At 42.3% G+C, this 26,043-nt stretch overlaps 1 protein-coding gene across 6 annotated transcripts in view; it reads left to right on the top strand.

The window, feature by feature from the left end:
* Positions 1-26,043, top strand: part of LOC309660907 (uncharacterized protein) — a 404,218-nt gene that overhangs the window by 37,113 nt on the left and 341,062 nt on the right. For all 6 annotated transcript variants that reach the window (XR_014263696.1, XR_014263697.1, XR_014263698.1 and 3 more), the window contains exon 2: positions 6,461-6,541. Coding sequence is in view for 3 of the 6 variants with exons in the window: in XM_082462031.1 (XP_082318157.1) it covers positions 6,461-6,541 (81 nt within the window). In the remaining 3 variants the exon portion in view is untranslated. The remainder of the gene's footprint in view (positions 1-6,460; positions 6,542-26,043) is intronic.

The raw sequence follows: 26,043 nt of genomic DNA on the forward strand, positions 1-26,043 counted from the left end.
ATGGCATAGTATTTGTGCATAACCTACACATATTCTCCTGTATACTTTAAATCATCTCCAGATTACTTATAATACCTACTACGATGTAAATGCTATGTAAATAGTTGTGAATACAATGTAAATGCTATGTAAATAGTTGTAAATACAATGTAAATCCTATGTAAATAGTTGCTGGTGCGGCAAATTCAAGTTTTGCTTTTTGGAAATTTCTGGAATTTTTTTTTTTTTTTTCCTGAATGTTTTCCATCTGCAGTTGATTGAATCCTCTGATGTGGAACACACGGATATGGAAGGCCACTGTAATTAGAAATTAGACGGTTAAAGATGTTCCTGAGGAGCTGGGACTCAGACAGTGAAGAAGGGTTTTGCCTGGGTGCTTCTGGGACATCTGAGAGGTTACAGAAAGTCTGGTTCTGCCAGGGGAGGGCTGGAGTTGGGTAGCAGGGGTTTAGGAGAACCAACTGTTAAATTTCCAGGAATTTTTGGAGCCAATTGTTGAGACTTTTGTAGCTTGAGGTCACCCATGATGGAGTATTTATACAACAGAAATAGGCAAATGCTACTGATTTTTCTGGAGAAAATTTTCTGCACACCACTGGTTTGGAACCGTGGAACAGGGGTGGAGACTGCAACTATGGCTGTTGCTGCTTTGGTGAAATGCTGCTGTTGGGGTGAAGAGCCAGGTCCCTTCCTTCTGGGGCTTCTAGCTTCTTTCTAGTTCCTGTGTTTGGCAGCATCTAAAAGCACAGTCATCTGGCAAAGGACAATTGTGGTTTGCAGAATCCCAACCCTCGCATCCCCAAAGAGGAATATAGAAGGGTCTGTTTGGACCTGAGAAACAATAGCTGAAACACAAGGGGGCCAGCTCTCTGATTTCTAGGAAGCACTGTCGCATAGTGGAGATAAGAGTCTGGCCTTAAAATCACTCAAATTTGCCATGGTTCAAATGTTGGCTTTGTCCACTGCTTCAAGATCAGAGTCAGATATTTAACCTCTCTGTTTTACCTTCCTCATGTACAAAACGGGGATAATCATTAATACCTAGTCATAGAATGGATTAAATGTGATAATGGCTATAAGAATAAGAATGGCATCCTTATCTTCTCTATCAAATCTTTGCCAAATGTCACCTTCTCAGTGAGGACTTTTCTGACCACTATTTGAAATTGCACCTCCCTTCCCCCCTGCACCCAGCACTGATTATTCCCCTCCCATAACTTATTCTTTTCTAACCTTTACCATCTTATAATTTACTTACTGTCTGTCTTCCTAACTGGAAGGTGAGCTCCATGAGAGCTGAACATTTGCTCTGTTTTGTTGTCTAGCGCATAATTGCTCTTAAATAAATGTTAATTGCATAAATGAAAAATCTTGACTAGCAAATAGTATATACAAAGAAATGTTAGCCATCACTAATAAGATAAAAATTATTTTATTAGTGTTTTGGTCTTCCATAAACACACTGCCATCACAGAACCAAACTCAGTTCCATAAAATGAGATGTTAACCTACTTTGAAAGTCTCTCAATGTTGATTATAAATTATGCTGTATGTATAATAAGTTTTCAGATAAATTATATCTTTATAAAATAAATTCTTACTATCTTAAAAAATTGTCTCTCAAGGGAACTAACTGAGCTAGACTTACCGGCCCTCAGTAATAGCTTGAAATGTTTAGGGTCTTTTTTGACATCTGTTACACATCTCTCAAAACTGGCCAGTGAATTTCCTCTTTGGATATAACTTTGGTGAAACATCCTTCTTGGTCTACTTTCCTTTCAGTTGTAAAATAAAAGAAGCAGAAACAGAGCTTTCATGCCTGGAGCATGCCAGAAAGACACTTGCAACATGCAAGTACCCCCAGAGGAACTTTTTCATTTGCCCTCTTACAGCTACCAGGTAGCAGATTAGACTCTTAGCATTACAGGGAAAAATTTCAGTACCTTATTTCTATGGTAGAGGTAAATTTATTTATTTATTTATTATCATTTGGGTTTTTAAATTTTTTAAAGGTTACGCTCCATATATAGTTATTACCAAATATTGGCTATATTCCCTGTGTTGTACAATATATCCTTGAGCCTATCTTACACTCAGTACTTTGTACCTCCCAGTCCCCTACCTCATCTTGCACTTCCCCCCACTTACTGGTAATCACTAGTTTGTTCTCCGTATCTGTGAGTCTGCTTCTCTTTTGTTATATTTATTAGTTTGTTGTACTTTTTAGATTCCACATATGAGTGATATCATACAGTATATGCCTTTCTCTGTCTGACTTATTTCACTTAACATAATGCCCTCCAAGTCCATCCATGTTGCTGCAGATGGCAAAATTTCATTCTTTTTTTACAGCTAACTAGTATTCCATTGTATGTGTGTGTGTGTGTGTGTGTGTGTGTGTGTGTGTGTATATACACACACACACACAAATATATGTATGCATGTATATATACATCACATCTTCTTTATCCATTCATCTGTTGATGAACACTTAGGTTGCTTCCATATCTTGGCAATTGTAAATAATGCTGATATGAGCATTTGGGTGCATGTATCTTTTTCAATTAGTATGTTTGTCTTTTTCTGATATATACCCAGGAGTGGAATTGCTGGGTCGTATGATAATTCTATTTTTAGTTTTTTGAGAAACCTCCATGCTGTTTTCCACAGTGGCTGTACCAACTTACATTCCCATCAACAGTGTACAAGGGTTCCCTTTTCTCCACATCCTTGCCAACATTTGTTGTTTGTGTTCTTTTTGAGGATAGCCATTCTGACAGGTGTGAGGTGGTATCTCATTGTAGTTTTGATTTACATTTCCCTGATGATTACAGATGTTGAGCATCTTTCCATATGCCTGTTGGCCATCTGCATTTCCTCTTTGGAAAAAATGTCTATTCAGTTCTTCTGCCAATTTTTTAATCAGGTTTTTTAATTTTTTTGATGTTGAGTTGTAAGAGCTGTTTATATATGTTGGATATTAATCCCTTATTGGTTATATCATTTGCACATATTTTCTACCATTCAGTAGGTTGTCTTTTCATTTTGTCAAAGGTTTCCTTTGCTGTGCAAAAGCTTTTAAGTTGAATTTGCTTCAAGTTGTTTATCTTTGCTTTTATTTCCTTTACTTTAGGAGATGGATCCAAAAAAATATTGCTGCAATTTATATCAGAGAGTGTTCAGCCTATGTTTTCCTCTAGGAGTTTTATAGTATCTGATGTTACATTTAGGTCTTTAATACATTTTGAGTTTATTTTTGCATATGGTGTTAGAGAATATTCTAATTTCATTCTTTGACATGTAACTGTCCAGTTTTCCTACCACCACTTATTGAAGAGACTGTCTTTTCTCCATTGTATATTCTTGCCTCCTTCTTCATAGATTAATTCACCATAAGTGTGCAGGTTTATTTCTGGACTCTCTTTCCTATTCCATTGATCTATTTGTCTGTTTTTGTGCCAGTACCATACAATTTTGATCACAGTAGCTTTGTAGTATAGTCTGAAGGCAGGGACTGTGATTCCTCCAGCTCTGGTCTTCTTTTTCAAGATTGTTTTGGCTATTCAGGGTCTTTTGTGTTTCCATACAAATTTTAAAATTATTTGTTCTAGTTTTGTGAAAAATGCCATTGGTATTTTGATAGGGATTGCTTTGAATCTGTAGATTGCCTTGGATAGTATGGTCATTTTAACAATATTGATTCTTCCAACCCAAGAACAGGATATATCTTTCTGTCTGTTTGTGTCATCTTCAATTTCTTTCATTAGTGTCTTGTGCTTTTTCCAAGTACAGGTCTTTTACATCCTTAGGTAGGTTTATTCCTAGATATTTTATTCTTTTTGATGTGATGGTAAATGGGATTGTTTCCTTAATTTCTCTGTCTGATACTTTGTTTTTAGTGTACAGAAATGCAACAGATTGCTGTATATTAATTTTATATCCTGCAACTTTACTGAATTCATTAATGAGCTCTAGTAGTTTTCTGGTGGTGTCTTTAGGATTTTCTATGTATAGTATCATGTCATCTGTACTAATTGATAGCTCTTTGAGGACCTACCTTAATGAATAAAACTGATTTTTATTTAGAGAGGAAACCAACCATCTCTTGACCTTTTACCGATGTGTGTATTTCTTCTCTGTGTGTCCAGTATGAAAGCATTTTGATACATGTGGGCTGCATGGTCAAGATCAAACACACCCTGGTGGTAGGGAACATTTTGACATTCCCAATGTCAACAACCTGGGCTGGGTGGATCCTTAGTCAGGGACTAAAAAAGGGGTGTGTGGCTTACGTGGACAACAAGTTTGCTCTTGTCTTCTCTTCTTGACCTGTGCTTGAAGCATCCAGGTACCTATGGGGTCATTTTCAAGTAGTGAGGGTTAAAAACAGGCTTTTTCAGTTGGGGGGGGGCAGATGACTGCTTATAGTGATGATGGCTCATGCTGATTTTTTAAAAAATAAATTTATTTATTTTACTTTATTTATTTTTGGCTTTGCTCAGTCTTCGTTGCTGCGCGCGAGCTTCTCTAGTTGTGGCGAGTGGGGACTACTCTTCATTGCAGTGCGCATGCTTCTCATTGTGGTGGCTTCTCTTGTTGCAGAGCACAGGCCCTAGGTGCGTGGGCTTCAGTAGTTGTGGCACACGGGCTTAGTTGCTCCACAGCATGTGGGATCTTCCCAGACCAGGGATTGAATCTGCATTGGCAGGCAGATTCTTAACCACTGAACAGCCAGGGAAGTCCTAGCTCATGCTGATTTAACACTTACTACATCCAGGCATTCTGGTCAGTGAGTGATCTCATCAACTTTCATAGCAACTCTGAAAGATCAGTAGGTGCTACCGTTGATTTTATGGACAAGAAAGTTGAGGTTTAGAGGAATTGAATGACTTTCCCAAGGTTACACATCTAGTAAGTGAATGTACTGAGATTTGAATCCTGCGATTCCCACCCTAAAGCCATACTCTCAGCTGTTTAAATAAGCCAGGGTATTTGGAATCTGTATTTCACTGATGTTAACTTTCCTTTGGTAAAGTCTTTTAGGAGGAACATTTGAATCCTGCCTCACGGTGTACACACAGAGGTGAAAGGGCCCTCTGCCCTTCCTTGGGTCACTGCATGAAAGGGGTGCAATACCTCTTGAGACTAGTACAGTGGTGGTCAGGTCATTAGTGAGCTCCTCCTGGGGAAAGGCAACACTTGGGCAAGTTACTTAACCTCTCAGTTCCCGTCTTTTCTCATTGGTGAGAATATAGTACCCAACTCATGGGGATATTGTAAAATTTAAATGAAATAATGTACGTAAATAACTTAGCCCAATGCCTGGAACATGGTAAGTCCTTAACAAACTCTCAGATATTAGTAAGGAAGTGATTGGCATCTTCTTTTGCATAAGTGACTTCCCTTTCAATGAGTCTTCAGTCTTCAGGATGTCACAAACACCTTAGACAACCTCCTACAATAACATTTCCCAGGATGTATTCCCTGTACTTTGGAGCCAAAATGCTCTGTTCAAAACAAGTTCTAGGATCAATTATGTTTTGGAAATACACTTATACTTTCTTCCTCTTTGTAAATTAAATGCTATCAGAGTATTGTAATAAAAACCTTGTTAAATTTGATTTCACACAGCATTTTCTGAATGCTTTAAAAAAAAGTTTAATCAAAAAAAACCTTGAGACTTTTTGGGGAGCAGTTTCAGGTTCACAGCAAAATTGTGAGGAAGATACAGAAATTTCTCACATACTCCCTGCTCCTACACGTGCATAGCCTCCCCCATTATCAACATCCCCCACCAGAGTGGTACGTTTTTTACAACTGATGAACCTACACTGACACATCATACTCATTCAAAGTCCATAATTTCCCTTTGGGTTCACTCTAATGTTATACATTCCATGGGTTTAGACAAATGTATAATGGCATGTATCCACCATTATTATATCATACAAGAATATTTTTATTACCCTAAAAGTCCTCTGCTTATTCATCCTTATCCTCCACGTCTCTGCAACCCCTGGAAACCACTGATTATTTTTCCCTCTCTCCATAGTTTTTTGCTTTTTCCAGAATGTCATATAGTTGGAATCATACAGTATGTAGCCTTTATGAATTGGCTTCTTTCCCTTAGTAATATACATTTAAGTTTCCTCCATGCCTCCTCATGGTTTATTAGTTCACTTCTCTTTGGTGCAGAATAACATTCCATTGTCTGGAGGTACCACAGTTACTTATCTATTCACTCACTGATGGAATCTCGGTTGCTTTCACATTTTGGCAGTTATGAATAAAGCTGCTATAAAATCTGTGTGTAAGTTTTTATGTGGACACGTCTTCAGCTCCTTTGGGTAAATAATAAGGAGTGTCATTGCAGGATTGTATGGTAAGCGTATGTTTAGTTTTGTAAGAAACTGCTAAGCTGTTTTACAAAGTAAGCTGTACCATTTTGCATTCCCACCAGCAATGAATAAGAGTTCCTGCTGCTCCACATCCTCACCAGCATTTGGTTTGCCAGCGTTCTGGATTTTGGCCATTCTAACAGGTATGTAGTGATATCATGTTGTTGTTTTACTTTGCATTTCACTGATGACATCTGATGTGAAGTAGCTTTTCATATGCTTATTTGCCATCTGTATATCTTTTTTGGTGAAGTGTCTGTTAAGGTCTTTGGCCCATTTTCAATCTGGTTATTTGTTTTCTTATTGTTGAGTTTTAAGCGTTTTTGTTCTTTGTACTTTTTTGCAAGTATTTTTCTCCCAGTCTGTGGCTTGTCTTATTCTTTTGCCATTGTCATTTTTAGAACAGAACCTTTTAGTTATAACGAGGTCCAGCTAATAAATTATTTCTTTCACGGATTGTTCCTTTGTTGTGGTATCTAAAATGTTATCACCATGCCCAATGCCATCTAGGTTTTCTCCTATGTTCTCTTCTAGGAGTTTTATAGTTCTGTGTTTTACATTTAGGTTTATTCATTTTAGATTCATTTTTTACATGTGGATGTCCAATTGTTCTAGCACCATTTGTTGAAAAGACTATCTTTGCTCCGATGTTTTGAATTTGTTCTTTTGTCAGAGATCAGTTGACTGTATTTATAGGGGTCTAATTCAGGGCTCTCTATTCTGTCCCATTGATCTATTTGTCTATTTTTTCACCAATATCATGCGTCTGATTACTGTAGCTTTATGGTAAATCTTAGAGTTGGGTAGTCTCAGTCCTCCAACTTGGTTCATCTCTTCCAATATTGTGTTGACTACTGAGTCTTTTCCCTCTCCGTATAAACTTTAGAATCAGTTTGTTGATATCCACAATATAGCTTGTTAGAATTTTAATTTCTGAATGCTTTTGAGGTAGAAATTTCTTTTTTTCACTTAGCAGTTATTCTTTGGAACACAATTTGGAAATGACATCTTATGTAATTTGCTCCTTTTTGGTGCATCTTATATAATTTCCTTATGTTTTGTGAATGAACTTTTTCACTGAATCTTCAAGGTTTTTTGTATGTCCCTTTATATCCACCATGTCACTGGGCACATAGTAGGTGCTTAGCAAAACAAGTGTTGCTCAACCAATTCATTGGGTTCTGTGTTCTACTTCACAGAGAGAGCACTTTAGCCCAGACTCAGGTGAATTGACCCCACCTTCAGGCAGGCAGTGTAATGTCATGGAGGGAACATTGGATCGAAAACCTCTGTAGTTTACTTTCCTCATTTATAACTTTAGGATTTCAAATAAAAGAGCCCCGACATTATTCACTACCTTTAAATTCTTTGTAATCATGAATTGGGGCATTAAAGTTGGTGAAGTTTTATGATATAAGTATGCAAAATAAAGGAAGGGGGTATACCCTTGTGGAAATAAGTGAAGGCTAACCAAATGAGAAAAGCAAAGGCTATTTATTCAGAGCTTGCTAGAATAAGGGAGTTGGCCACCATCACTTGTATTTCGGCAGAGAGTCAAAGTCAAGGAGAGGAGTAGGAGAGCTTTATAGAGGAAAATAGGAAAAGCTACATGTAATCCTCTTTGGAAGCCACTGACATGGGGAAACTGTAGGTAGGATAATGAGAAGCAGGGCATCCTATGTAATTGGCTGGGGTGCAATAATTTGGCTTTTTCTGGTTGGTCCTAAGTTGGAAGCAAGGAGAAACATTAGGGACACTATCAGTTATTAATCAAATCCAGGTCATTTTGGGTTGATTGTTATAGGGGTTATTTTTTGGCTTCCTGGGTTGTTACTAGATACAGCAAGTCTGACCTATAGCAGGCTGGCTTCCTGGGCTGATTACTATAGATAAGCGTTTGGTTTCCTGGGCTGGTTGCTGCAGGTTTTGGGTCAGAGTTCTGTCTTTGTGTATGGTCTGGCCATTGCCCATTTGTATATTCAGTCTTTCAACCTCGTTAAATATGTGGGTAAAATTCTCAATTCAACTCAATTCAAAAGTTCTCCAAATCAAGGGAGTGTGTTCAGGATCATGGTTTGTGTTTTTGGTAAAGACGGCAATAGATGAAACTACATATCTTTTCAAAATTTTTTTCTTACAGTTCATCAGCGTTACAAACCATTTGTTGATGGCAATAATTAGCCTTTTCTGATTCTGGGAAAGGCAAACTCTTAAACCTTATAATGGTTGTGAGTTCCCAAAGATATATAGAACATTTGATACCTGTGGTCTCAGAACTCTTGGACACTCTCTCTTGTTCCTGTAGAGGAACTGGAGGTGTATCACAGAATGTTTAACTGCCTGTGCCATCTCTCAGGATATCAATTAAGATTGGACAAGGAATATATATATATATATATCTGAATCGCCTTGCTGTACACCAGAAACTAACACAACATTGTAAATCAACTATACTTCGATTAAAAAATTGGACAAGGCTCCATGTCATATTTCTTAGCAATTATGGAACAATTCTCAGGATCTCTGTTTATTTTATTTTATTTTATTTTATTCTATTTTATTTTATTTTATATTTTAATAAGAAAGGAAAGAAATCCCTGACCAGGGGTCTACACACTCTGGCCTGTGACAGCCCCAGCTAAAACTTTTCTTTTCGTTTTAAAATGGTCTTTAAAAAACAAATAAAAGAAAAAGAAGAATATGTGACAGGGGTTGCAAGTGGCCTACGAAGTCTTAAATATTTACTCTCTGGTCCTTTAGAGAAAACAGTTGCCAAGTCCTGTCTTGGTCAATTAACAGAGAGCCTGGGCCAGGTTTTAGAAGTAGGACCCTTGTCATTTTCAGTGTACGGTGGGGGGCTCTTGAGGGAGGGGGCGCTGCCTGACATGTCCATACAGTAGCTGTGACACCTGTCTTAATTGTCAGCCTGGACAAGGGCGGGGAGCTTCTGGAGGTGCTCTCAGAGGATCTGACGTTACCTGGCTCCCAGGAACTGTAGACCTGAGTGTTTCGCTTTGTTTTTTTAAACTATTGTGTCTCCTCCCATGTGACTGCTCCCTGGGCTGGTCCTGCTGCTTTTTCCAGTCTAGCCTGTGCCATGGCTGGAGGACAGTCAGTATTTTTAAGACTTCAAGGTCTTAATGATTTGAAGCAAACAAATAGACAAACAACAAAATTTGCATCAAAGCAAGACACTGGAAACACTCCAATGTGTGGAGTGGCAAAATGTGGCAAACCGTGATTGCCACAAGGAATTATAATTCTGGGGTATGTTTTTCTTCTTTAAGTTTTCCTATACTTTCACATTTTTCTACCAAAAGCATGTATGGTTTTAAAATCAGCTTAAAAAAGAATAGTTTGACCTAACAGTACTCTGGTATATTCCAGTCAGAAGAAACACATATACATTTGCACTCAAATATCTTTCTGGGAGCAGATGGAAAGTGAATCCATCTGTCAAGATGTGATTTGGATCAAATTGTCAGAGCTACCAAAAAAATGAACAAAAATGATATTAGGTAGCCTTGAATTATTCTGGTAACTGCTTTCATTCTCACTTTACTTTGTAGGCAAAGATATCTTTTTCTTGTTTTAAATGTTTGGATGATGGAGCCACTAAGAATGATAGTTGTCCTAACCCTTAATATATTTATTTCTCAAAACATGAAACTCAAATAGAAATAAAACCTTGAATGTATTTGATGTCGTTTTTCCATAAGACAAATCCATTGCCTTCCATATTTATTTTTATTGCATTATAAATCGATGGGGAACAATATAATCCCAGAAGCCTAAATATCAGGAAGACAAGGAGACTTGGTCACAACTTGTTGGAAACTCTCTGAAATACATGTTTATTCTGAGCCACAAAAGTACAGTACATCAGCATCTTTTTAATAATGGAGAACAGTGTCTTCTCTAATAGGCAGCCTGGGGGTTGGTGATATGGAGAGGCTGCACCTTCTCAGGGCATTGTCACTACTTTATCTTCACAGTTCTTGCTTTTGTTGGTATTTGTTCTTCTTCCCTCCCTGGGCCATTGTTAGAAGTGTGAGTGATCAGGACAGATCAGTCTGCATTTACCATCTATATTTCTGTTCCCAATCTATTTTCCCTTCATCAGGCCTCCCCCAGCATCACGGGCTTCTCTCTGCCAGAGCCACTAGAACTCATCCCTCACTTGCCCGGTTTACTTATTAGACTGTAAGCTCTTTGCGGGCAGGGACCATGCCTTATTCTTCTTGTTCTGAGCAGCCAACGTGGAGCCTAGAATATAGGCTTAGGTAAATTCTCTTAGATGAGTAGGTAAAGCAAAACCAAATTAATTAATAACATAGAATACTCACTCTGTTTTAAGCACTAAGTGCTTTGCCTATATGCAGTCCTCCTAAAAAATAACCTAATAGCTCCATTATTATCTGCACTTACAAGTACATGAGATGGAGGTGCAGTGGTGATCGTAGACTTTCTGGCTTTAGAGCAGAAGCTGTTGAAAGCTGTTTCTCCTTACACTTTCCTCCTAGACACACTGGAGTGATGATGCTGAAAATTCCCCGTGAATGCCCCTCACCCCAACCAGGGCAAGAGAGGGCAACGTTTGAGCACAGGTGTGAGTCTATAGAGATCTTCCCGAATTCACCTTGACTGGACTACTCATTTCTTAGCCTAGTTAGTGCATAAGGGTGCCTGGCATCCGTCCAGGCCCTTGGCCATCAAGCCAGGCTGGTCTACCCGCATACCCTGTGATCAGGCCCATACACACAGGCTGCTGGCATTTCGGCCTTCTTTGGTCATTTGTCTTGAACCTTATTACTTCTGCTTTACCTGTGATCTCTCTCTCTCTGCTTTCTTCCAGTGTCTACTTGGCTGCCCTCTGGCCCTCCTGACTTTGTTTTCAGCTCGAGCTGCTCCAGCTCTTTTGATTTTTGCATTGGTCCTTGGCTTCCCGGGCTGAGCCGGACTGCACAGAGCCAGCACTCACCCTGAGTTCTTCTGTCCCTGGCGGCTTCTGGAAAAAAATCCTGCTTGACCAAACTCCAACCTGCAGTGCTGACGTGGCCCCTAAGGCAGGGACGGATTTCCCCAATTCTTGGTTCCCCCCAGACTCCGGTTCACCCTTGTCTGAGGGACTTCTCACACCAGAGTCCCACTGCCCAAGGAGACTTCTCACCCTCACCCTCCACCATTCTGACTCCGGCTCATTCTTTGGGCCTCAGTTTGATGTCACTCCCCTTGGGAAGCCCTCACTACTACATCCCCCCAACCGTGGCCTGAATCACGTAGGAGTCTTTTCTCCTTTCTCCTTTGTCACCCAGTATGTCTCCATCACCAGCAATAATAGCTGATGTGCTCACCTGTGCAGGCATGGTTTCAAGAACTTTACAAGAATTAACTCAGCTGATCCTCCGCAACAACCCCGAGATGAATACCATTTAAACATTAAAAAAAAAAAAATTCTTTATACACTTTTAAAGGTTATATTCCATTTATAGTTATTATAAAATATTGGCTCTATTCCCCATGTTGTACAATACATCCTTGTAGCCGTTCTTACAGCCAATAATTTGGACCTCCCACTCCCCCTCCCCAAGCCCTGCCACTTGTAATCACTAGTTTGTTTTCCATATCTGTGAGTCTGCTTCATTTTTATCTCTGTTTTACAGGTGAAGGAAGTTAAAGAACATGTGTAAGGCTGCACAGATAATTAGGTGTAGTCAGGTTTTGAACCCAGGCTGTTTGGCTCTGGAGCTCCTTGGTGTACCTAGTTTTACCTTCCTCTTGTGTGTGGCATTTCTCACGCCACGTCACACTGTCTGGTCACCCCTCTGTTTTATTCATAGCTGCATCCTAGCATGAAGTGCAAATCCTGACAAAAATTAAGCTCAATTAATACTTTTTGTGCAATGCATGCCTGAATTCTAGTTGTAGATATTTTATGTCTCACAAATTCAAATAATACATTCCTGATTCTTGATCTGGTAAGATCAAGTGTGACAGAAAAACAAGGATGGCCAGCCGACTGGTATGTGGTCTTTGGGTCCTTTAACGATTTCTGTGTTAATCAGTCTTATTCGATATGAGCAATTGGAGCCAAAAGGAAAGTGATGTCTGTCTCGGGTCCCGCATTTTACACAGTTGGAGATGGGCGCTGGAGCATTTAAGTGACTTGTCCAAGGTCACGCATGGAGCCGGTGACAAACAGGATGCCAGGTCGGCTGATTTCCAGTCCTGTGTCCTTTCTGTACACCTGGTCAAACAGAAACTAGTGTCACATGAAGGCATGCAGGTAAAACAAACACCAAGTGCACAACTGGTTTGATTCTGACTCCAAACAGCACAAAGGGACGCAAGGCTCCAGTGCTCCCTGGGATTGTGATCAGCCCAGAGTAAACACAGGGCATATGATAGGGAAGCACATTTGGCCCAGAAAGGGTCCAGACTCCACAAAACTTTAAGAGTGTTTTGCTTACAGCTTGGTCTTTATTGCTGTGTGACCTTGCATACATTCCTTTGCTTCTCTGGTCTCCAGAGTAGTATGATACGGTGTTATGAACTGAATGTATGTGTCCCCCTCAGATGCAGTGTTGAAGTCCTAACCCAGAATGTGCTGACATTTGGAGTGGGTCTTGGGAGGTAATTAGGTTTATGAGGTCATGAGCGAAGAGCCCCTGTGATGGGATTAGTGTCCTTGTATAAAAAGGAAAAGAGGCAAGAGTCCTCGCTCTTTCTCTCTCTCTCTCTCCACTGTGTGGGAACACACTGAGAAGGCAGCCATCTGTAAGCCAGAAGTCGCCTCTCACCAGGAACAGAATCTGGCACCTTGATTTTGGACTTCTAGCCTCTAGAACTGTGAGAAATAATGTCTGTTGCTCAAGACCCTCAGTCTCTGGAATTTTGTTACAGCAGCCTGAGCTGATTAAGATGAAGGGTTTTATGAGCTTGATCTTGAAGGCTCCTTCTGGCTCTGCAGTTCTAGCATTCTTTCTCAAGGTCGCCTCTGTTGCTGGCTGTGTTCCTTCCTGCCACTCTGCTGTCCCCTAAGCCACTCCTCCTCTCTGGTATGTTTTCTCCAACTCCTCGCCATTAATCAAAATCATCTGCCAACTTAAAGGTTGAGCACAAGTCTTAGCTTACAGGTGTGAAGAAAAAGCAGTGCCTTTGGGTCAAATCCAGATACTTCTCTTCAATTTATGTGAACTTTAGCAGTTACCTTCTCTTTGCCTCCACCTTCAAAGTGCAGTTAATAATACTTACAGGATAAGAGTTGTTGTGATGATTAAGTGGAATTAAACATGTAAAATACCCGTATAGACTAGTGGTCAGCAACATTTTTCTGTAAAAGGCCATACAGTAAATAATTTACCCTTACAGAGAATGTGGTCTCTCAGCTTTGCCAATTTATGGCGAAAATGGCCATGGGCAATGTGTAAACAAATGAGTGTAGCTGTGTTTCAATAAAACTTTATTTATAAAAACAGGTAGCAAAAAAATAAAAAAATAAAAAACAAAAAACAGCAGACTGGATTTGCACCCCCTACCTCAGCTGCCATGCTTTGCTGTTCTATGTAGTGATTATGATTCTTATCACTTTTTTGTTTAAACAAACTTTAGGTTGTTTTGTACCATCTCTGTTTTTCTCTGGGGCCCTTCTTTCCCTCCCTGCCTTACCCTTCTTTCCCAGATAATGGGTACCTTGACAGCAAGAATAGATGTTCTCATTGGTGTCTCTTCACCCAGATTTCCAAGCACAAGCACTAATAAATGTGCTGTGTTTGTTGAAATGGAATGAAAAGGAGTCCCCCCTTCATTCCAGGCCTGGAATCCAGTGTCTGAGGGCCCCCAAATGCAGCAGTGTGGGTCTGGCGCCACGGGAGAAGAAAGCCTTTCTCAGGACCTAGGGGGCCTGCAGACTGGGCGGGCTTTGCTTTCTAAAGAGATGTTGTGCTTTGACTTCAGTGAGAGGCCTCAGCCGGTGCACTGGGGAGGTGGCCGCGGTGGAGCTGGTGCGGGAGTGCACTGCAGAGGTTTCCTGTCCTGCTGGCCGCGCCTCGGCCTCTGCTGATAGGGGAACCATTGTTCCTTGTCAGTTGTGTGGAGCACAGGGTGTTGGGGACGATGGGCAGGGTGGGGAGCAGCCACTCATTTCACAGAGCTTAGCTCAATGAAAACAGAAAGATAAAGGGCCAGGAGAGGAGGAAGAAAGTACCCACCACACTAACGTGCCAGCTCAGAAATTGAAGTGACCTGCCGGGCAAGCATTCTCAGAGCAAGGGTGACATTTGCTGAGAGTCGCTCTGAGCTTGGAATGGGAACTGGGCTCTTAGATGTTGGTAATTGGAACGCACAGAGATTCAGTAACCCATCTGACAGTTATTCTACTAATCTCAGTATCCTGGCCAGGGGCCAGGCAGGAACAAAATCGCGTTCTTTTCTCTTAATCCCCAGTGCAGTTCCAGCGCACCCGGCAGGTCTCAGCTCTGCAGGATTTGTCAATGCTACTCTGCTTGGCTCCACGGCTCAGGGAAGCCCCTTGAAATGCCACTGGCTGCCGCAGGGCCTTGGACATAGCCAGACACCAGGAGGGGTCAGGGATAAGTGTGGGTGATGGAAGACTCTGGCTCTCAGAGTCATTTGGGCTGAGGGCGAATCCTGACTCTACACAGGCAAGAGAAAGAACTTCATCCTCCTTCAGCTGAGAAATGGTTTCTAGGGACTGACTTTTTAGATTCACATTTCAACTCTGTCACCAGCTCTGTGATTTGGACACTTTACTTAATGTTCTGGGCTTCAGTTTCCTCTTGTGTAATATGGGAGCAATATGGTGCCTCCTCAAAGTGTTGTTATGAGCATCAAACGAGCCAAAGAGCACACACACACACACACACATGAAGAGGGCCTTGCCCATAGTGGGCATTTGTAGGGGGTCATGACTTTGGTTACTATTTCCTCACCCATAAATGCGGATAACGACAACCACTTCTTAGGGTCCTTGTAAGATGAGGTGAGATCCTGAACTTGAAGTCTCATCCCTGGTGCATGGGAGGTCGTCAGTGAACGTTGGTAACTTTGTGGATCCCATCACTGCAGATTCATTGCATAGCATGAGGCTAATCCTCAAGAGTCCAGGACTGTAGACCCAGCTCTGCCACCAATTAGCTGTGTGACCTCAGTCTGGTTACTGCCGCTCTCTGTCCTTGGATGTCCTTAGTCTAAGATGAGGGTGTCAGACTGGATTCGTTCTTTCTGCTCTAATATTGCAGGCTTCACAGAAGGTTGGGGAAACTTACCATGGATGACCATCTTGTAGAGATTTGCCTTTTGTACTAGCTCGATGTAGATGGTAGCGGTCACAGGCAGGACATTCCCGTGTGTGACAACTGGTGAAACATGACAAGGCAGGGGCTCCCTGTGAAACCCACTAAGCTTTCTTCCAAAGAAGAACGCAGCTTCCTCAACCCTTAGCGGCCCCTGGACTCATCATCATCATCATCCATCATCATCATAATAGTAGTAAACATGTATTAAATTCTTCACACGTATTAATTCATTTGACCCTCACAGGTACCTATGAGGCAGATGCCATTATTAACCCTGTGTTGCAGATGAGGAAACAGGACACAGAGAAAGTAACACGGACACAGTCACATGGCCACTAAGTGGAAATGGGCTTTGATCACAATGGCTAGAGTTCTGAGGCTGCCTCTTAGCCACAGGACTTACCTAGCAAGCCACGTAAACGATTGGGCTGCAGGCTGCAAGACCTCCAGTGAAGCAGGGCAAACACTGGTCCAGAGGGCAGACAGGCTGAGTTCATCTGGAGCCCATCCCACACCTGCTGGAGGCCAAGGGCAGATGGCACCTCTTCTCTGGGTCATGGCTGCCCAGCCTGTTTGGAGCTCGGGAGGGTCAAGTGAGAACACTGCCTTCAGCCAGGCCTTGGAGAGGGGGAAGAGGGGTGCCCTGTTGAAAGGGCACACCTGATTGTCACCAGCCTCTTTTCTGGCATTTTCATGCAGGCAATGATATGCGTTGTTATTGGCACAGGATGGTATGTGGGTATGAAGAGGCAGGTCATTTCCAAGAAAAGATGTTGAGGCACCTTAAGTGCAAGAAGACATGGAACAGAGAATCAGAGACCCCATAGACCTTCCATATTGTTTGGCTCTGTGTCCTAAGAAAAACTACATTTTAGTATGACATGAGCCTTTGGGTGCTTTGGCCACTCAACCTCCTTGGACATGTCTAAGGTTAACCTCCCTGAGGCTCTCTGGAGAAGAAAAGCAAGAGTGCATTTATATGATGTCCAAAGAATACCCAGAATGTGGCCCCATTGCTTCCATGTCTGCTCCAGACCCCTCAGAAGCCCCTATCATGTCATCAAGACAACTCACTGAGCACTTAACCTTTGGCTTAATAGAGTGTTTCCATTTTACAGATGAGGAAGCTGAGGCTCAGACATAAGTCTCCTGATCACGGGCACACAGGCTGTGGCAGTTTGAACTCTGACTGCTCTGATTCCAAACCTCTGCCCTTAACTGCTCCTCTCTACTGGCCTACGGAGGAAAGTCTCTACCTTTTGGCTGAACACACGTGTTTCATGTCTTCCCCTGTCACTCATTCTCACTCATGTCACATTGAGACCACAAGAAATTCTTGCTGCTCCCAGACACTCTGTGTCCTCTATGATCCCTGCCTTGCCTCGGCCATGGCTGTGCATCTGCCAGGATTTCCCTTCACAATTTTCTACTCATCCACTGACATCATGTGTCACTGTCATAGGAAAGTGTTTTAAATTATTTATTCACAGAGTACTGAACAGCTTCCAGTCTACTCTTCCTGAATCCATCTTCATCTATCCAATCTTTTCTTCACACTTCTGCCCCAAAGACCTTTCTAGATTATAGATCTGATCCCACCTTTAGTAGCTCCCTATTGTTGTTGAGATGCCCGGCATATGGGCCAGTTCTGGTTGTCTCTTGCCTACCCCTCTCTTGAATCCTACCCACCAGCCCCCCTCTCACACTTGGTTCAATTCCTTGGTAACTGCTCCCTCTCTCACCTCCTTCCCTTCTGTCTCAGTCAGCTCAGGCTGCTGTAACAAAATGCCATAGACTGGGTGGCTTAAACAACAGACATTTATTTTCTCTCAGTTCTGGAGGTTGGAAGTCCAAGAGCAGGGTGTTAACATGGTTGGATAGTGGTTACAGCTTTATTTCTGGTTTACAGATGGCCACCTTCTGGCTGTGTCCTGACACAGCAGAGAGGCAGAGGGAGGTGGGAGAGAGAGAAAGAAAGAGCTGTAGTCTCTCCTCCTCTCCTTATAAGGGCACTAGTCTCATCATGGGGCCCTCACGCTCATGACTTTATCTAAAAACCTAATTACCTCCCAAAGGCCCCACCTCAAAATACCAACGCTTTGCGGGTTAGGGCTTCAACATACCAATCTGGTGGGGGGGGCAGTAGGGTGGAGTGGGGTGGTGGTGAGCTAAACATTCAGTCCATAGCACCTTATCACATGCTTCTCTGTCTTCCTGGAAGCCTCTCTACCACTTCTTCATTCTTGCAATCTTGGTTTAAACCATCTCTTTCCCAGGGAGATTTCCCTGTCTCCTAAACCAGGACAGACCTCTGTACGTGCTCCTATAGCTCCCTTCATAAACCCCTCCACTCTATGCTGCTTGTTACGGTCTCTCTTCTCTGAAAGAGAGCTTCACTAGGGCAGGTAGCCTGGCCACTATGTGCAGAGCTCCTGGTACATAGCAGGTGCTCCATGAATACTAGATTGATGGATGAATGAATGAGTGCAGTGGTTCACCAAGATCATTTCAAGAGTTAAATCTGGAGCCTTGGGATTCTAAATTCCCCATCCCAAACCATTTCTCTGACTCAGCTTGGTCCTGGACCCTTCTGGCAGGCTCATTTCCTAGCCCAGATTACTTTCTCTAGTTACTCTCACCTTTATACCATATTAAAAACAGTATGAAATGGTGCTCTCTATCTTGTTTGCACCTTTCAAATAATAGGCTCTTATACTTGTCATATTTTGTCTAACCAAGTTGTGCATTTTAGTTCATTTAATTTTTATCTCTTAAATAAATCTCTTCATACTTTGGATCCTCTCCAATTTTCATAGTGTTTTTTTTTTTTTCCTTCTCCCATTTCCTTAATACTTAAAAGAAAATAAGCCCTTAAATTTAAAAGCAGTGCCTTAAAAATACAATTCATTTGAAGTCCATGGACAATTATTAAGCCTAGTAGCTATGATAGAAGGATGAGCAAGGCATGGTCCCAGTCTTCAGGGAGTGTACAGTCTTGTATCTCTGAATTCTGCCTGACTCCAGGCTGTAAAGAAAACATGCTGGGGTATTTCTTGGCACTGGACATCACACAGGATGCTAGCAGCTTGTCTCTAGCCCAGTGTGCTTGGGTAACATCTCTTAGAATCATCCTGTTCACTCCTATCCCTTATGCAGACCTACAATTGCAGGTCTACACTCCTTAGTGGACATTCAGGAGAGCCTGAGATCCCTGGCCTCCTACTTCTCAGAGAGAAAATCAAACCATAGTCTTGAGTCAAAAGGCCTGATTTGGGGGTTAGGTAGAAAGTCATTTACTTTGAGTTAGGCTGTCCAGGGTTTGAATCCTGACCATACTTCTTATTAACTTTGTATCCTTGGGTAAGATTTATCAAGCCCCTTGTTCTTCTCATCTGTAAAATGGGGATAATAATAACTACCTCATGGTGTTCTTGTGAGAATAAAGTGATGGGACAAGTAAAATGTTTCTGGCACATGGCAAGGACTCAGCAAATGTTTTTTCCCATCCCAAACCTGTGGAGTGACATTTTAGCTGCGACCTGTCTTTCACAGTTTTGCTGTCACTTTGTTAGTGGCCTTGTAAGTGAGCTGTCTTCTAAAGTCTAGGTTATACCATGGCTTCTATGAGGGTTGGACAGGTTAAGTCATTGACTCTTAGACACACAACTAGTATGGGTATAACCAGAAGTGAGGTATATTGGAAACTGTTTTATACTTGACTAAGTGTGAAAGATATATTCAGATGTGTTCTAACCACTTTAGAAAATGCCTTGGTTATACTGACCAGGATAAAAGCAAAAAGATTTTCAATCGCCATAGATACATCAGGCCCTCCCTCTATCTGTGCACTCAACCATTCAACTAGGCTTTATTGAGCTCCTACTATGTGCCAAACATGGTGCTAGTGAATAATAGATGTAAATCCTGCCCAGTGTGTGTGTGTGAGTATGTATATGTGCTTAATGTGTAGGTGATACACAGTGGCACAGACTATGATGGAAATAGTGGAGGAGTTATGGGGTGGACGGCAAAGGGAGGGGCAGCTGACACCATTTAGGGGGTTGGGAAGATTGCCTACTGAAGATGATCTGATCTGATAGACACATTCCTATTTACAGTGGTTCTGGATCAATAAGAGTAGGTTCTGATCAAGGACATGGACCTGGTTCCTGGAGGTTATGGTTAGGCCGTGCATTAACTCTTTTGTTGCTGGCTCCCAGGAGCCTTGGGGGATGAGACTGGGAGTGAGGGAGTTGAGCACAGTCATTTGGGGTAGTAGCTATTTACCAACTATATAGAGGCTGTCTGTATTTTTCTATCCTGCATTTTCTTTCTGCTATCATCTTGCCATTTGTGAGATTTAGAATAAAGTCACCAGGTTCACAAAAATCCTAAATCCCTCACCGGAGATGCTGACCTGAATCTAACTGGTTATATTTTCCCTCTCTTGCTTTTTAAAAGTAGTGTTTTAAGGTTTTCTTTTCCATCAATTGCACAGCTGGTTCTTTAAAGTTTCTTATTAAATGGAATGCCCCGCCCCCAACATCTTTGAGCGTCTTAGTCACTGTATCATCCTGCGTTAGTGGATGTCTTGGGGCTTTTTCTTCCATCCCTCATGGAATCATGTCCCGAGACACCTGTAAAACCCTCATCTTGTCTTTTTACCCTCATTGTACATGATCTCAAAGCACTGTGTATTTTCTTCTTAGCCTCTACGTTTTTTGTGAGTAATGCAGGAAGTGCTTATGCCTTCTGCTAATCTCCATGAAGACTTCTGTGCAGGAGGGAGACAGTCCATTCTGGAAAGTGACCAATGAAGAGAATATACGTTGTGGAGTCAGAAGAAACTGAGTTTAAGCACTAAGCCTTTCCTGGTTGGCTATTTGACAGTGGGCTAGTGAATTTCTCAGTACTTTATCTAAAAGCTAGAGATAGAAATTGTGAGACCTTGAGTGAACCAACCCACGTTGGTCCAGGTCCTTCAAGACTCAGAAACCAAGACAAGATTAAACATGCAAAGATTTTATTGGAGGAAATGCCCATGTGAAAGGAAATAGGGAGGGAGTTTGGAAAGGCTGGGAGAGCTTCAGAGGCCAATCTAAGTCTGGACCTGTGAAGGGGAGAGGGGAAAAGGTTGGATGGAAGCATCCCAGACCACTGTTTAGTCTAAGGGAGGGTTGGCAAAGCTGCTGGGAAGTCCTTGAGCCTAAGTTGGCTAATAAAGGAGTCCCTGAGTCCTGAGTGTCCCAGGAAGGAGTCAGGCTTAGAGCCCCTGCAGCAGCCAGTCATTTGAGGGGCAGCCTGTGAAGGGCATGGTTTTGGCATCAATGTGGTGGATTTCAGGTGCTGCAGCTGGGGCCGAAGGTCAGTTGTGCTCCCAGTTGTAGTTGTAGGAGGTCAGTGAGTATGTCCTCATGGTGCCACAATGCCTCACATAGTTCCTGGCACACAGAGGTGACTGTCTACCACTCGAATGAAGTGATATACTATCCCCTAAACTTGGGAGGCAGGGTCCCTCTACATCAGACAGAAGCAGACAAAGCCTCCACATTGGCAAAGTATGAGATGGTCCTGAGTGCAATGAGTGGCACATGGAAGATACATTGGAAGGGGTTCAAGTGTGACAGAAGGAGTGTGCCTGGCTTCAGATTCTGGTCCTACTATATACCTCTGGGAAAATGTTTAAAAATATTTTCACCTACTACTGAGAGCTGATGAAAGGATAAAACAAGACATCAAGACATCAGCGCCAGACACTGGGTGTGTGACTCCCTGGTCCTCTTTCTGTACCGGCTCCCCTTTAGTCCCAGTCATCTTCATTTGCTTAGATAATGAATTTATCAGAGCACCTGTCCTAAGACCCAGACTTAGGGTTTGTGTACTACATACCTAATCTTGGAAGTAGTATTTATTTACCCTTTCAGAGAATGTGACTGCAAGAGGCAAGTTTATTTATGAGGTAGAGATCTTGGGGTTTCAGAAGCTAGGGGTGGTCAGTAGGCAAGGAAGGGGCACCTGGAATGTATCAAATCTTTGTCTTTTCTTCTAACTTGTCACAGGGTCCCTCTTAGATATATTGCCCCATTTAATAGGGTTCTTTAATTGGGGACCTAACAGCTTCTTTCTACTTTCCATCCACTCATGTATACAGCACATTTTTGAGTTGAATGTTGAGAGGGGGAAGATACTTTAACAGAGTGTCTTAGTTTGGATTCTTCCAAAAGCCAACCACAGCACTTGGACTTGGGAGATAAGCCCAATAAGCAATGTAAACAAGTGGGAAAGTGAGTCAGGGAAGGAAAGGAGCCCAGTGAAGTGTACTTCATCTTTAGCAGGGCTCAGCAAACTTCTTCTGTAAGGGACCAGAGAGTATTTTAGGGTTTGTGGGCCATATGGCTCTGTTACAATTAGTCAGCTCAGCTCCTGTAGCCTGAAGGCAGTCATAGGCAAAGTGTAAATAAAAGGACATGGCTGTACTTCAATAAAATGTTATTTATAAAAACAGGTGTCACGTTGAATTGGGGGCATGAGCCATGGTTTGCTGACCCTTGATCTAGAAGGTCCTGCCAACTGGGGCTCAATCACATTAGGGACCCACTGCAAACATACCTCCTCAGATCTGTTCTACTGAGAAGAAAAGAACTGGCATATTTCTCTGTCAAATCCCTTCCCTCAGTGTTTGGAGGGTTGCTTCCTTATTCCCCCTGGTTAACCCCAAGTCCATGCAGCCCCAGGAGTGCTGGGGATGTTCTGTGGCCAGAAAACACCCTCAGGTGTCAGAGAGGCCTAGGACCCCCTCAGTGTGCACTGAACTGTCTGTAGGTGACCTCAAGGATGGACTAAGGCAATATGGGTGAGGCACCTATTACACAGAGCAGCTTTCTGCCTGGTGATGGGATAAAGCATGAACCTCTAGGAAGTGAAATCACATTTCATGTGGTCCAGAAGGCCCTGGCTAACTGTTAGAGAAATGCTGCTAGGCACAGAGAAGAATCACCAGGAGATTGTGTAGGAGTTCTCGGATTACACAAGTACAATGTTAGCTAATATTTATTAAACACTTACTATGGAACAAGTACTGTGCTAAGCACTTTAGATGTATTAGCCCTTTGAGGTATGTGCTATTTTATTCTCATCTTATAGGTAGATAAATTGAGGCCTAGAGAGTGTACATGATTTGCTCAAGGTTGCACAGCTAATAAGGGGGGAAGCAGGCTTGTGAACCCCAACATTTTATCTCAAGGACTCATTGTCAAAGATGGATCCAGGAACGCTGTTGAAACACTGGCTATATTGGCTTATTGGGCTGCCACAATCACAGACTGCGTGGCTTAAGACAACAGAAATTTATTCTCTTACAGTTCTGAAGGTTAGACATCAAGGTGTCAGCTGGGCCATGCTCCCTCCGAGGGCTCTCAGGAAGATTACTTCCTTGTCTTGTCCTAGCTTCTGGTAGTAGCCATCAATTCTTGGTGTTGTTTGGCTTCTAGACAGATCACTCCAATCTCTGCCTCCACCTTCACAAGGTGTGTCTCTGTTTCTCTTCTCTTAAGGACACCAGTTACATTGGATTAAGGCCCACCTAATCCTGTATGACCTCATCTTAACTTAGTTGCATCTGCAAAGACCCAATTTCCAAAGGTCACATCCACATGTACCAGGGCTTAGAACTCGAGCATATATTTTTGAGGGACATAATGCAACCCATAACACTGAGCCAGGCACTGTGCTAGAAGCAGGGATGCAGAGATGAAGGAGTCATAGTTCTGCTTTGGAGCCAATACAGTCTAAGGGGTTAATGGGATGATTCGGAAAAATGAACAGGTAAAGAGCATATAATGCAATCAGATTTAGAGTAGTTGCATTTGCAAAATGCATCTCCTTCCAGTAATCTGTTTGCTTCCCTTAATTTTCATATTTAACTTTGTTTTATTTTCTTCCATCATTTATTGATTCCTGAGGTTGTTTACACATTAATGAACTGAAGTTACAATTCAAATTGGTGACAATTGCCATTTCTAGGCAAGTACAACTCCTCAGGGCCTCAGTTTCCTCATCTGTGAAAGAATCAGTTGGACACACTATTGGTTCTTAACTCCAGTAACACACCAGAATCACTTGGGGAGAATTCAAAAACTACTAGTGACAGCTGGGTCCACCCTTAGGGATCCCAGTTCAGTTGTTCTGTATTGGGACCTGAGTGTCAATATTTTATAAAACCTCCCTAGATTATTCTAATATGCAGCCAGGCCAAAGACTACAGACCTTCAAGGTCATTGGGACCTACCTGCTCTGCCAGTCTTGGGTTTTCATCAGTTATGTGCTTTCCCTCCCAGGTTAAAGGTGTGCCAGTGGCTTCTGCCAGAGCTGAGCTCAAGCAAGACACCAGAGAGATTATCTTCCCATCTGTTAGCCCAATGCTGCTCCTTCCAGAACTTTAACCCCCAGACTTCATGAAAGCCTCCAAAGAAATTGTCCACAATAAAATGCTCTGATGGGCGGGAGTTGGGGAGGGACCATCAGCAGGTCCAGAGAACAGATGCCGAGATATCAGCAATTGTGAATTAGGTGTTAATTGTGAACTGGTAACACTGTCCCTTTGATGGGAGAAGCTTAGTGACCATACAGATTACTCAGGCCAGCACTCTTCCTCCTTTCCTGGGTTTAGGAATCCAGGTGGTAGAAGAGCTTGGGAGAAAATGACTTGGTTGGTGGTCAGAAACTGGAGTGCTGATTATAGGTGAAAGGCTAGCAAAGGCATGGGAAGTTTAAAATTTTTTTAAATCTTTTTTTCTTTCTCATATCTGTAAGCCAGCCTATTTTTAAGTAAGTTAAGAATGCCATCTTCATTGTTTGACCCAGCTGGGTTTAAATCCCCCTCCACCTTCCTTTAACTATGACCTTGGATAAATTATTTAACCTCTTTGGGTTTTGGTTTCTTCATCTTTTAAGTGGGTGCAACAGGGGGGCTTACATCATTAGATTGTCATGCTACATGTAAGGTTTACATGTGACGATGCATGTAAAGTTCCTAGGGTGGTGCTCAGCACATAGAAACACCTAATTAATGTTTGCTGCTATTGAGTTGTTTATCTAATTATTATTTCATGAGCCTTCTGATGAGAACAGAAACTAAAGGGCATTGATACCAAATATGCACCAGGTACTGGGTTAAACAATTACATATATAGAATTTCATTTATATTTTTTATCAACATGTGAAGTATGTATTATTATTTCCACTTTAAAGATGAGGAAACTGAGCCCCAGGGAGGTTAAATGTCAGACAAAGATCACACAGTGGCCTGTGGGTGGAGCTTGGTTTGGTAAGTCAGCCTGACTCCAATCAGACTTCCTCTCTCCACAGCATGGATACCTGGGGGAAACTGGGTTTATAGGAAAAAGGGAAACCTGTAATGAAAGAAAGATTTCATAAAGAAACAGCTTTGAATGGTGTGTGTAGGGGGGGAGTGGGGATGGGGTGTTGATGGCTACTCCCAATCAGAGAGTTTAATGACAAACATCTTCAGGGAGATTTCAGGATCTACAAATGGGTGTTAAAGAGCTGGAAGGAGAACCATCCTCCTGAGGCATCTGATGGGATGTGAGAGACCCTTTGGATATCCAGCAATAAGTCTATGCCCTTCTCTGTGGCAGGCAGGGACCTTCCTAAATCAGATTCAGAAAACCAACAGGAGTTTCTGGGAAGGAGAACCAAAATTGGCCTGATAGGGCTGGGGACAGACTCTAAAAGAGCCTGGTTGGTCCCTGGAATCTAGTGACTTCTTATTAAAGTTAATTCCCTTTTCCCATCTACATCGCCCATCCTATGTGCCTTAGACAGCCTTCTCCCTTCCCTGCCATTTATTTTATTTTTTTCTCTAGTAAGTTAATCAGGACCATCTCCATGGTGCCTGTTCCCAAACACAGCCTCTCACCTTGCTGGGACAGAGAACCTGGAAATACTTGGTGTGGTCAGCAAAATAATGGCCCCCAAAGAAGTTCATGTCCAAATCCCTAGGAACTGTGAATATGTTAGGTTACATGGCAAAGCACAATTAAGGTTAAAGATGGATTGTTTGTTAATCAGTTGACTTGAGAGAGAGAGAGAGAAAGAGAGAGAGCGTACCCTGGATTATCCAGGTGGGCACAATGTAATCACAAGGGTCCTTAAAAGTGGAAGAGGATGCTGGGAGTGTGGGAAGGACTTGACCTCATGCCACTGACTTTAAAGGTGGAAGCAGGGGCCCATGAGGTGAGGAAAGCTGACAGCAAGGAGGCAGATTCTCCCCTAGAGCCTCCAGAAAGGAGTGTAGCCCTGCTGACAT

The sequence above is a fragment of the Balaenoptera physalus genome (assembly GCF_965194825.1).
Source record: "Balaenoptera physalus genome assembly, chromosome: 5".
Classification (NCBI taxonomy): Eukaryota; Metazoa; Chordata; class Mammalia; order Artiodactyla; family Balaenopteridae; genus Balaenoptera; species Balaenoptera physalus.